Source organism: Scardinius erythrophthalmus (assembly GCF_964197995.2).
Source record: "Scardinius erythrophthalmus genome assembly, chromosome: 23".
NCBI classification, from domain to species: Eukaryota; Metazoa; Chordata; class Actinopteri; order Cypriniformes; family Leuciscidae; genus Scardinius; species Scardinius erythrophthalmus.
This window is the reverse complement of record NC_138243.1, coordinates 31,413,316-31,426,947: the sequence shown is the minus strand read 5'-3', so window position 1 is coordinate 31,426,947 and position 13,632 is coordinate 31,413,316. Positions and strand designations below refer to the sequence as shown.

The window sequence follows — 13,632 nt, the reverse complement described above, 5'->3', positions numbered from 1 at the left end:
TTGTGTGTTATAAAGTCACATTTGAGTGTTATAAAGTCCCAATTGCGTGTTATAAAGTCACAATTGTGTGATATAAAGTCACATTTGCGTGTTATAAAGCCACAGTTGTGATATAAAGTCATAATTGTGTGATATAAAGTCACATTTGTGTGTTATAAAGTCACATTTGTGTGTTATAAAGCCACAATTGTGTGTTATAAAGCCACAATTGCGTGTTATAAAGTCACAATTGTGTGTTATAAAGTCACATTTGTGAGTTATAAAGTCACATTTGTGTTATAAAGTCACATTTGTATTATAAAGTCCCAATTGCGTGTTATAAAGCCACAATTACGTGTTATAGTCACATTTGTGTGTTATAAAGTCACATTTGAGTGTTATAAAGTCCCAATTGCGTGTTATAAAGTCACAATTGTGTGATATAAAGTCACATTTGCGTGTTATAAAGCCACAGTTGTGATATAAAGTCATAATTGTGTGATATAAAGTCACATTTGCGTGTTATAAAGTCACATTTGAGTGTTATAAAGTCCCAATTGTGTGTTATAAAGTCACATTTGCGTGTTATAAAGCCACAATTGTGATATAAAGTCATAATTGTGTGATATAAAGTCACATTTGTGTGTTATAAAGTCACATTTGCGTGTTATAAAGCCACAGTTGTGATATAAAGTCATAATTGTGTGATATAAAGTCACATTTGTGTGTTATAAAGTCACATTTGTGTGTTATAAAGCCACAATTGTGATATAAAGTCATAATTGTGTGATATAAAGTCACATTTGTGTGTTATAAAGTCACATTTGTGTGTTATAAAGCCACAATTGTGATATAAATTCATAATTGTGTGATATAAAGTCACATTTGTGTGTTATAAAGTCACATTTGCGTGTTATAAAGCCACAGTTGTGATATAGTCATAATTGTGTGATATAAAGTCACATTTGTGTGTTATAAAGTCACATTTGTGTGTTATAAAGCCACAATTGTGATATAAAGTCATAATTGTGTGATATAAAGTCACATTTGTGTTATAAAGTCACATTTGTGTGTTATAAAGTCACATTTGTGTGTTATAAAGCCACAATTGTGATATAAAGTCATAATTGTGTGATATAAAGTCACATTTGTGTTATAAAGTCACATTTGTGTGTTATAAAGTCACATTTGTGTGTTATAAAGTCACATTTGTGTGTTATAAAGCCACAATTGTGATATAAAGTCATAATTGTGTGATATAAAGTCACATTTGTGTGTTATAAAGCCACAATTGTGATATAAAGTCATAATTGTGTGATATAAAGTCACATTTGTGTGTTATAAAGCCACAGTTGTGATATAAAGTCATAATTGTGTGATATAAAGTCACATTTGTGTGTTATAAAGCCACAGTTGTGATATAAAGTCATAATTGTGTGATATAAAGTCACATTTGTGTGTTATAAAGTCACATTTGCGTGTTATAAAGCCACAATTGTGATATAAAGTCACAATTGTGTGATATAGTCACATTTGCGTGTTATAAAGCCACAGTTGTGATATAAAGTCATAATTGTGTGATATAAAGTCACATTTGTGTGTTATAAAGTCACATTTGCGTGTTATAAAGCCACAGTTGTGATATAAAGTCACAATTGTGTGATATAAAGTCACATTTGTGTGTTATAAAGTCACATTTGTGTGTTATAAAGCCACAGTTGTGATATAAAGTCATAATTGTGTGATATAAAGTCACATTTGTGTGTTATAAAGCCACAGTTGTGATATAAAGTCATAATTGTGTGATATAAAGTCACATTTGTGTATTATAAAGTCCCAATTGCGTGTTATAAAGCCACAATTACGTGTTATAGTCACATTTGTGTGTTATAAAGTCACATTTGAGTGTTATAAAGTCCCAATTGCGTGTTATAAAGTCACAATTGTGTGATATAAAGTCACATTTGCGTGTTATAAAGCCACAGTTGTGATATAAAGTCATAATTGTGTCATATAAAGTCACATTTGCGTGTTATAAAGTCACATTTGAGTGTTATAAAGTCCCAATTGTGTGTTATAAAGTCACATTTGCGTGTTATAAAGCCACAATTGTGATATAAAGTCATAATTGTGTGATATAAAGTCACATTTGTGTGTTATAAAGTCACATTTGCGTGTTATAAAGCCACAGTTGTGATATAGTCATAATTGTGTGATATAAAGTCACATTTGTGTGTTATAAAGTCACATTTGTGTGTTATAAAGCCACAATTGTGATATAAAGTCATAATTGTGTGATATAAAGTCACATTTGTGTGTTATAAAGTCACATTTGTGTGTTATAAAGCCACAATTGTGATATAAAGTCATAATTGTGTGATATAAAGTCACATTTGTGTGTTATAAAGCCACAGTTGTGATATAAATTCATAATTGTGTGATATAAAGTCACATTTGTGTGTTATAAAGTCACATTTGCGTGTTATAAAGCCACAGTTGTGATATAGTCATAATTGTGTGATATAAAGTCACATTTGTGTGTTATAAAGTCACATTTGTGTGTTATAAAGCCACAATTGTGATATAAAGTCATAATTGTGTGATATAAAGTCACATTTGTGTGTTATAAAGTCACATTTGTGTGTTATAAAGCCACAGTTGTGATATAAAGTCATAATTGTGTGATATAAAGCCACAATTGCGTGTTATAAAGTCACAATTGTGTGTTATAAAGTCACATTTGTGAGTTATAAAGTCACATTTGTGTTATAAAGTCACATTTGTATTATAAAGTCCCAATTGCGTGTTATAAAGCCACAATTACGTGTTATAGTCACATTTGTGTGTTATAAAGTCACATTTGAGTGTTATAAAGTCCCAATTGCGTGTTATAAAGTCACAATTGTGTGATATAAAGTCACATTTGCGTGTTATAAAGCCACAGTTGTGATATAAAGTCATAATTGTGTCATATAAAGTCACATTTGCGTGTTATAAAGTCACATTTGAGTGTTATAAAGTCCCAATTGTGTGTTATAAAGTCACATTTGCGTGTTATAAAGCCACAATTGTGATATAAAGTCATAATTGTGTGATATAAAGTCACATTTGTGTGTTATAAAGTCACATTTGCGTGTTATAAAGCCACAGTTGTGATATAGTCATAATTGTGTGATATAAAGTCACATTTGTGTGTTATAAAGTCACATTTGTGTGTTATAAAGCCACAATTGTGATATAAAGTCATAATTGTGTGATATAAAGTCACATTTGTGTGTTATAAAGTCACATTTGTGTGTTATAAAGCCACAATGGTGATATAAATTCATAATTGTGTGATATAAAGTCACATTTGTGTGTTATAAAGTCACATTTGCGTGTTATAAAGCCACAGTTGTGATATAGTCATAATTGTGTGATATAAAGTCACATTTGTGTGTTATAAAGTCACATTTGTGTGTTATAAAGCCACAATTGTGATATAAAGTCATAATTGTGTGATATAAAGTCACATTTGTGTTATAAAGTCACATTTGTGTGTTATAAAGTCACATTTGTGTGTTATAAAGCCACAATTGTTATATAAAGTCATAATTGTGTGATATAAAGTCACATTTGTGTTATAAAGTCACATTTGTGTGTTATAAAGCCACAATTGTGATATAAAGTCATAATTGTGTGATATAAAGTCACATTTGTGTGTTATAAAGCCACAATTGTGATATAAAGTCATAATTGTGTGATATAAAGTCACATTTGTGTGTTATAAAGCCACAATTGTGATATAAAGTCATAATTGTGTGATATAAAGTCACATTTGTGTGTTATAAAGCCACAGTTGTGATATAAAGTCATAATTGTGTGATATAAAGTCACATTTGTGTGTTATAAAGCCACAGTTGTGATATAAAGTCATAATTGTGTGATATAAAGTCACATTTGTGTTATAAAGTCACATTTGCGTGTTATAAAGTCACATTTGTGTGTTATAAAGCCACAATTGTGATATAAAGTCATAATTGTGTGATATAAAGTCACATTTGTGTTATAAAGTCACATTTGTGTGTTATAAAGTCACATTTGTGTGTTATAAAGCCACATTTGTGATATAAAGTCATAATTGTGTGATATAAAGTCACATTTGTGTGTTATAAAGCCACAATTGTGATATAAAGTCATAATTGTGTGATATAAAGTCACATTTGTGTGTTATAAAGCCACAATTGTGATATAAAGTCATAATTGTGTGATATAAAGTCACATTTGTGTGTTATAAAGCCACAGTTGTGATATAAAGTCATAATTGTGTGATATAAAGTCACATTTGTGTGTTATAAAGCCACAGTTGTGATATAGTCATAATTGTGTGATATAAAGTCACATTTGTGTGTTATAAAGTCACATTTGCGTGTTATAAAGCCACAATTGTGATATAAAGTCATAATTGTGTGATATAAAGTCACATTTGTGTGTTATAAAGCCACAGTTGTGATATAAAGTCATAATTGTGTGATATAAAGTCACATTTGTGTGTTATAAAGTCACATTTGCGTGTTATAAAGCCACAGTTGTGATATAAAGTCATAATTGTGTGATATAAAGTCACATTTGTGTGTTATAAAGTCACATTTGTGTGTTATAAAGCCACAGTTGTGATATAAAGTCATAATTGTGTGATATAAAGTCACATTTCTGTTATAAAGTCACATTTGTGTGTTATAAAGCCACAGTTGTGATATAAAGTCATAATTGTGTGATATAAAGTCACATTTGTGTGTTATAAAGTCACATTTGTGTGTTATAAAGCCACAATTGTGATATAAAGTCATAATTGTGTGATATAAAGTCACATTTGTGTGTTATAAAGCCACAGTTGTGATATAAAGTCATAATTGTGTGATATAAAGTCACATTTGTGTGTTATAAAGCCACAGTTGTGATATAAAGTCATAATTGTGTGATATAAAGTCACATTTGTGTGTTATAAAGTCACATTTGCGTGTTATAAAGCCACAATTGTGATATAAAGTCATAATTGTGTGATATAAAGTCACATTTGTGTGTTATAAAGCCACAGTTGTGATATAAAGTCATAATTGTGTGATATAAAGTCACATTTGTGTGTTATAAAGTCACATTTGCGTGTTATAAAGCCACAGTTGTGATATAAAGTCATAATTGTGTGATATAAAGTCACATTTGTGTGTTATAAAGTCACATTTGTGTGTTATAAAGCCACAGTTGTGATATAAAGTCATAATTGTGTGATATAAAGTCACATTTGTGTGTTATAAAGTCACATTTGTGTGTTATAAAGCCACAGTTGTGATATAAAGTCATAATTGTGTGATATAAAGTCACATTTGTGTGTTATAAAGTCACATTTGTGTGTTATAAAGCCACAATTGTGATATAAAGTCATAATTGTGTGATATAAAGTCACATTTGTGTGTTATAAAGCCACAGTTGTGATATAAAGTCATAATTGTGTGATATAAAGTCACATTTGTGTGTTATAAAGTCACATTTGTGTGTTATAAAGCCACAGTTGTGATATAAAGTCATAATTGTGTGATATAAAGTCACATTTGTGTGTTATAAAGTCACATTTGCGTGTTATAAAGCCACAATTGTGATATAAAGTCATAATTGTGTCATATAAAGTCACATTTGTGTGTTATAAAGCCACAGTTGTGATATAAAGTCATAATTGTGTGATATAAAGTCACATTTGTGTGTTATAAAGTCACATTTGCGTGTTATAAAGCCACAGTTGTGATATAAAGTCATAATTGTGTGATATAAAGTCACATTTGTGTGTTATAAAGTCACATTTGTGTGTTATAAAGCCACAGTTGTGATATAAAGTCATAATTGTGTGATATAAAGTCACATTTGTGTGTTATAAAGTCACATTTGTGTGTTATAAAGCCACAATTGTGATATAAAGTCATAATTGTGTGATATAAAGTCACATTTGTGTGTTATAAAGCCACAGTTGTGATATAAAGTCATAATTGTGTGATATAAAGTCACATTTGTGTGTTATAAAGTCACATTTGTGTGTTATAAAGTCACAGTTGTGATATAAAGTCATAATTGTGTGATATAAAGTCACATTTGTGTGTTATAAAGCCACAGTTGTGATATAAAGTCATAATTGTGATATAAAGTCATAATTGTGTGATATAAAGTCACATTTGTGTGTTATAAAGCCACAGTTGTGATATAAAGTCATAATTGTGATATAAAGTCATAATTGTGTGATATAAAGTCACATTTGTGGGTTATAAAGTCACATTTGTGTGTTATAAAGCCACAGTTGTGATATAAAGTCATAATTGTGTGATATAGTCACATTTGTGTGTTATAAAGTCACATTTGTGTGTTATAAAGCCACAATTGTGATATAAAGTCATAATTGTGTGATATAAAGTCACATTTGTGTGTTATAAAGCCACAGTTGTGATATAAAGTCATAATTGTGTGATATAAAGTCACATTTGTGTGTTATAAAGTCACATTTGCGTGTTATAAAGCCACAGTTGTGATATAAAGTCATAATTGTGTGATATAAAGTCACATTTGTGTGTTATAAAGTCACATTTGTGTGTTATAAAGCCACAGTTGTGATATAAAGTGATGGCGCAGTGGATAAGACACATGCCTTTGGTGTGAGAGACCCGGGTTCAAATCCACTGTGAGACACCAATGTGTCCCTGAGCAAGACACTTAACCCCTAGTTGCTCCAGAGGCGTGCGACCTCTGACATGTATAGCAATTGTAAGTCGCTTTGGATAAAAGCGTCAGCTAAATGAATAAATGTAAATGTAAATAAAGTCATAATTGTGTGATATAAAGTCACATTTGTGTGTTATAAAGTCACATTTGTGTGTTATAAAGCCACAGTTGTGATATAAAGTCATAATTGTGTGATATAAAGTCACATTTGTGTGTTATAAAGTCACATTTGTTTTTTATAAAGCCACAATTGTGATATAAAGTCACATTTGCGTTTTATAAAGTCCTATTAGCGTGTTATAAAGCCACAATTGTGTGATATAAAGTCACAATTGTGTGTTATAAAGTCACATTTGCGTTTTATAAAGTCCTATTTGCGTGTTATAAAGCCACAATTGTGTGATATAAAGTCACAATTGTGTGATATAAAGTCACATTTGCGTTTTATAAAGTCCTATTAGCGTGTTATAAAGCCACAATTGTGTGATATAAAGTCACAATTGTGTGTTATAAAGTCACATTTGCGTTTTATAAAGTCCTATTTGCGTGTTATAAAGCCACAATTGTGTGATATAAAGCCACAATTGTGATATAAAGTCACATTTGCGTTTTATAAAGTCCTATTAGCGTGTTATAAAGCCACAATTGTGTGATATAAAGTCACAATTGTGTGTTATAAAGTCACATTTGCGTTTTATAAAGTCCTATTTGCGTGTTATAAAGCCACAATTGTGTGATATAAAGTCACATTTGCGTTTTATAAAGTCCTATTTGCGTGTTATAAAGCCACAATTGTGTGATATAAAGTCACAATTGTGTGATATAAAGCCACAATTGTGTGATATAAAGTCACAATTGTGTGATATAAAGTTACAATTGTGTGATATAAAGTCACATTTGCGTTTTATAAAGTCCTATTTGCGTGTTATAAAGTCCTATTTGCGTGTTATAAAGTCCTATTTGCGTGTTATAAAGCCACAATTGCGTGTTATAAAGTCCCATTTGCGTGTTATAAAGTCCTATTTGCGTGTTATAAAGCCACAATTGTGTGATATAAAGCCACAATTGCGTGTTATAAAGTCCCATTTGCGTGTTATAAAGCCACAATTGCGTGATATATAGTCACATTCTCAGGAAAGAAAGACTGACTTTTTGACCAGCTATTTTAAGGCACAAAGACATTTTTTTCGAGGAAAAAGTGTTTAAAAGGTCATTTTGGTGATCAGAGATGTTCTAAGGGATAAAGTGATGGACTACAGGGGGACTTTAAAGAGCTGACCCGAAATGGCCCTTATATGGAATCGCTGTAAAAACCCTCTTTGTCAAACCTGTATTTTGAAGAGTGTGGATAAGACTCACTGTAAATACGAATGTACTTGTAGTCAGAGCGTATATATACGTTTGAGCTGGAGGTCTGAGAAAGGCATGCATGGAAAGAAGATACAGAAAGTGTGAGGAACCCAGTGGCCCTCAGGAAAGGCCCACAGACCAAGTGGCAACATCTCCAAACTTGTCAGCACAAGCGGGTCGACAGCGTAGTCCTGCCCTCTACTCCCCGATCACAAGATCCACAAGGACGAGGCTGTTTTTCTTCTCGCACCACATCAACCTGTCAGGAGCCGAGGGAGAAAAGCGGACCGGCGCAGACATCAGGTGTCCGAAACCTCACATCACATCATCCTAACAACTCACAATAGCTCTGATGGCTCTTTCCGTGTGTCCTCGAGTCCTGGGTCTCTGTGTTCTGCTGGTGTCGTGGGGTCACTGTGGTCCGGTCCCTCGTCTGGGAGAGCGGGACGGTGTTGTGGATAATGTGGACATGCAGGAGGTTCTGGGTCAGTTCCTCCACATGCTGAACTTGAGCGATCCGGGGCCCGGATTGAAGCCGCGTTCCAGCCGCACCAAACCTCCCGAGTACATGCTGGAACTTTACAACCGATTCGCCAACGACCGGAGCGCCACGCCGTCCGCTAACATCGTGAGGAGCTTCAGGAATGAAGGTAATCCTGTTAATCCTGGTTGGTTCTTAAACAAACGTTAGTTACAAAACACAAAGGAATCGACCTTTTTTGTTTGTTTTTAACAGTATTTATGTAGCTTGTCAAGTCACATTTATTTATATAGTGATTTTATATAATACAGCTTCACATTAATAAGCAATTAAATAACAAAATTCATCAATAAATACAGAAGCTTCACATTAATAAACAATAAAATAACCAAATTCATCAATAAATACAGAAGCTTCACATTAATAAACAATAAAATAACAAAATTGATCAATTGTGAAACAAAATGAGCAGCTGTTCAGAAGACAATAGTGCCATTATTCAGATCAGTTCAGTTTAATAACTGTCAATGTTCATCAATTGTGATTTATTAATTATTGAGTATTTCTGTGTATTGTGCATTTTTCCCCATCCTGTTTCCATGCTTGTTTCAGAAATAATTATAAGATTTTTCTTAAAAAACTTTTATGAAATTAATTTTGCAATTTATAATTTGAAATGATAATTATCATTTAAAATTATTATTAGTATTATAATTATTTAACCATTCTTTAATTTAAAAATGATGTGATCATTATTTTAATATTGTTTTATATTATTAGTCTTATATTGTTTAATAAATATGATTATTAATATTTGTAAATAAAAAATAAAATAAAATGATGATATTATAATAATTTATATTATTAGTATTATAATAATAAATATATAAATATATGAATTAATATTACTATTTTAAGTCTTAATTATTTATTAATTTATATATAATATTGCTATTGCCATTTGTTTTACAAATTAAAACCAATGATTATTTTAATAATACTTATTATTATTATTATTATTATTATTTAACCATTCTTGTTTTTCTCCTGGTGTTTGCATTATAATAATAATTTATATCGTTAGTATTATAATATTATGATATGAATTATTATTATTATTATTATTATTATTTATAAAAAAATTATACGTTGTATACTATTTATTTATATACAATATTATTATCATTATATATAATCTTTTTACAATTATAACCAATGATTAATTTAATAATACTTTATTATTATTATTATTATTATTTAACCATTCTTTAAATTAAAAATTAAAATGTTTCTTGTTTTTCTCCTGGTGTTTGTATTATTATAATAATTTATATTATTAGTATCATACTATTTTAATAAATATATGAATTAATATTATTATTTCAAATTAAAAATGTTAATTATTATTTTTATATTATTTATGTATAATATTATTTTCTTTTTTATCTTTTTTTTACAGTTAACACCAATGATTATTTTAATAATACTTATTATTATTATTATTTTAGTAATATTAATAAAATAAATACATTTAATAATATTTAATAAACATTAATTGGTGTTTGTATTATAATAATGTATATTATTAGTATCATAATATTTTAACAATGATATGAATTATTTTTATATATAACATTATTATTGTCATTATTATTATTATTATTCTTTTTACAATTAAAACCAATGGTTATTTTAATAATATTTATTATTATTATTATTATTATTATTATTTAACCATTCGTTACATTAAATATCTAAATGTTTCTTGTTTTATCTCCTGGTGTTTGTTTGTTCCTCATCCAGATTGACATCAGACAAATGGTGTCTGGTTTTTTTAAAACTTTAATTTCTCAATGAAACGTGTCTTTTCCACAGACCACACCTCGAGCAAGAGCCGGCGTACACACCGTCTCCTGTTCAACCTCTCAGTGCCGCAGCACGAGCGCGTGGTCAGCGCCGAGCTGCGTCTTCACACACTCCTCGAGAGAGACTCGATCCAGCGCATCGGATCCGGGTGGAAGGTGAGCGTATTCGACACGCATCGGGGCGGACGCTACGGCCCAGGTGAGGGAGATCCGTTGGCGTCGAAGCACGTGCACCGTCAGGAAAGCGGATGGGAAGTCTTTGATATGACGAACACTGTTCAACATTGGCGAAAGCTCAATATCGTGACCCCACGGCTGGAGGTTCACATTGAAAACCTCTACGCGTTTAGAAATACGAAGGTAGACCTTGACATTGACAAGAACCCTGATGGACAACACGAGCCGGTGCTAATCGTCTTCTCGGATGACGAAAACGAAAACTATCGTATGATGGAAGAGGACAACGAACTGAGGACAGATGAAGAGCAGGTGCGCTCAATCAACGATGTCTCGAGAGTTCGGCGCAGCGCTGGCACTGAACACTGCAAAATAGCCGAGATGCGAGTGAATTTTAAGGATATCGGCTGGGATGAGTTCATCTTAGCGCCGTCTGAATATCAGGCGTACACTTGTCGTGGCGTGTGCAAATATCCTCTCGCTCGCGAAGTGACGCCCACAAAACACGCCATCATCCGAGCAATGTACAATACGAAGAGTGATGGCAGCGCCTCGCAAGTTTGCTGTGTGCCGACCGAGTTAAAGCCCATTTCCCTCCTGTATGAGAACGAAAACGGCGTTGTGGTTTTAAATAATAAATACGAAGGAATGGTGGTCAAGGAATGCGGATGCAGATAGTCCGAAAAACTGTTTAGTGTATAAAACATCCGTGAACTGAACGTCCAGAATCTAACTGCATTTAATTTAGGCCTCATGTATATTTACTTGTTGTAAATTACTCTGTTTTCTATTGCACATCCTACTTGTAATATACAACACACTGCTAATCATTTGTCACTTATAACGAGAGAAGTGGTAACACTTTACAGTAAGGTTCATTAGTTAACATTGGTTAGTGTATTAACTAACATGAACTAACCATGAGCGAGACATTTGTTACAGTATTTATTAATCTTTGTTAAATGTTAGTTAATAAAAATACAGCTGTTCATCGTTTGTTCATGTTTTTCATGCACTGGTCAGTTTTTGGACTGTTTAGCTTTTCATAACGTGTTGTTTCAGACTAGTTGAAGAAAGCATCCAAAAAACACTTTTAAGTGTTTATTTCATTGCACTTAATCTATTTGCGTCTGTAGGTTTCAATTCCAATGCAAACTCTAATATGTCAACAAAAATAAATCATTTTGACCAAATTTAACTTAATTTGTTCAACGTTCTGGAAATGTATGCAAATGAAAGCATGTTTAATTAATAATAACAATAATTAATAATAACTCTTACAAAACTGAACAATTTTGACAAAATTGAACAAAATTTTCAACCTGGCTTTATCCAATGTTCTGGAAATGTATGCAAATGAAAGCATATTTAATAACTAATAATAACTTTAACAAAACTAAACAATTTTGACAAAATTGAACAAATTTTGAATATGGCTTTATCCAATGTTCTAGAATAATATGCAAATGAAAGCATATTTAATTAGATAATGCATAATTTGCATATTCAAACATAACATTTCAGAAAACTTAAAAAAATAAAGGTTCCAAAAATGTTTTTTCTTTCACACTTTCACAGTGATGCCATTGGGGGAACAAAAATGGTCCTTCAAAGCACCTTCCAGTGATCAGTTCTTTAAAACAACCATTTTTTTCTTAGTTCAAAGAACCTTTTTCCCAAAGAAAAGGTTCCAAGGATGTTAAAGGAACCATCGATGCAGAGAAATAAGCTTTATTTTTAAGAGTGAGCATCTATTTATATCTGTGTAACTTCCGCTGCACACAAATAACATTGATTGTAACCCAAACGTTCCTCCTCCGAGCCCGAATGTTCTCTCGCCCCTGACGGCCGCATGCCATGCGAGCCACAAACACGTTCTCTTCCACAGCTGAGATAAGGAGGTGTCAAAAACCGAGAAGTGTGCGACCCCTCACTCAGGATGAGACCTCATCCCAAGTGGTGTGTCGCTGGAGGCGAGAGCCGTCAGATTCCTGAGCGCCAACAGCAACCGTTTCCAACGATGCCTTCGCTTCCGCTGGCCATCTAATGCGGTGATGAGCTACAGTAATCCAGGGTCCAGTGACCCTCTTAGAGGAAACGGTTCCAGATGGAACCTTTAAAGGAGTAGTTCACCCAAAAATTAAAATTAGCCCATGATTTACTCACCCTCAGACGAACACAATCGGAGTTATATTAAAAAATATCCTGGCTCTTCCAAGATTTATAATGGCAGTGAATGGCCGTTTCTGTTTTGAAGTCAATAAAAGTGCATCTATCCATCATAAAAGTGCATCTATCCATGATAAAAGTGCATCTATCCATGATAAAAGTGCATCTATCCATCATTAAAGTGCATCTATCCATCATAAAAGTGCATCTATCCATCATAAAAGTGCATCTATCCATGATAAAAGTGCATCTATCCATCATTAAAGTGCATCTATCCATCATAAAAGTGCATCTATCCATCATAAAAGTGCATCTATCCATCATAAAAGTGCATCTATCCATCATAAAAGTGCATCTATTCATCATAAAAGTGCATCTATCCATCATAAAAGTGCATCTATCCATCATAAAAGTGCATCTATTCATCATAAAAGTGCATTTATCCATCATTATCCATCATAAAAATGCACTTTTATGATGGATAGTGATGGATAAATACACTTTTATGATGGATAGATGCACTTTTATGATGATGATGGATAAATGCACTTTTATGATGGATAGTGATGGATAAATACACTTTTATGATGGATAGATGCACTTTTAAGATGATGATGGATAAATGCACTTTTATGATGATAGATGCACTTTTATGATGGATAGATGCACTTTTATGATGGATAGATGCACTTTTATTATGATAATGATGGATAAATGCACTTTTATGATGGATAGATGCACTTTTATGATGATAATGTTGGATAAATGTACTTTTATGATGGATAAATGCACTTTTATGATGGATAGATGCACTTTTATTATGATAATGATGGATAAATGCACTTTTATGATGGATACATGCACTTTTAT

The 13,632-nt window shown here is 31.8% G+C and overlaps 1 protein-coding gene across 1 annotated transcript; it reads left to right on the top strand.

Moving 5' to 3' along the window:
- Nucleotides 1-8,141: 8,141 nt before the first annotated feature.
- Nucleotides 8,142-12,728, top strand: bmp10l (bone morphogenetic protein 10, like). Its single transcript, XM_081354752.1, has 2 exons — nucleotides 8,142-8,720; nucleotides 10,427-12,728. Exons 1-2 carry the CDS (start codon nucleotides 8,423-8,425, stop codon nucleotides 11,269-11,271), a joined length of 1,143 nt encoding a protein of 380 aa, XP_081210878.1. The 5' UTR covers nucleotides 8,142-8,422; the 3' UTR covers nucleotides 11,272-12,728.
- Nucleotides 12,729-13,632: the final 904 nt, after the last annotated feature.

Coding starts and splice junctions, on each gene's coding strand:
- bmp10l (XM_081354752.1), top strand. CDS start 8,423: ATGGCTCTTTCCGTGTGTCCTCGAGTCCTGGGTCTCTGTGTTCTGCTG. Junction 8,721..10,426: donor GAGGAGCTTCAGGAATGAAG/GTAATCCTGTTA, acceptor TCTTTTCCACAG/ACCACACCTCGAGCAAGAGC.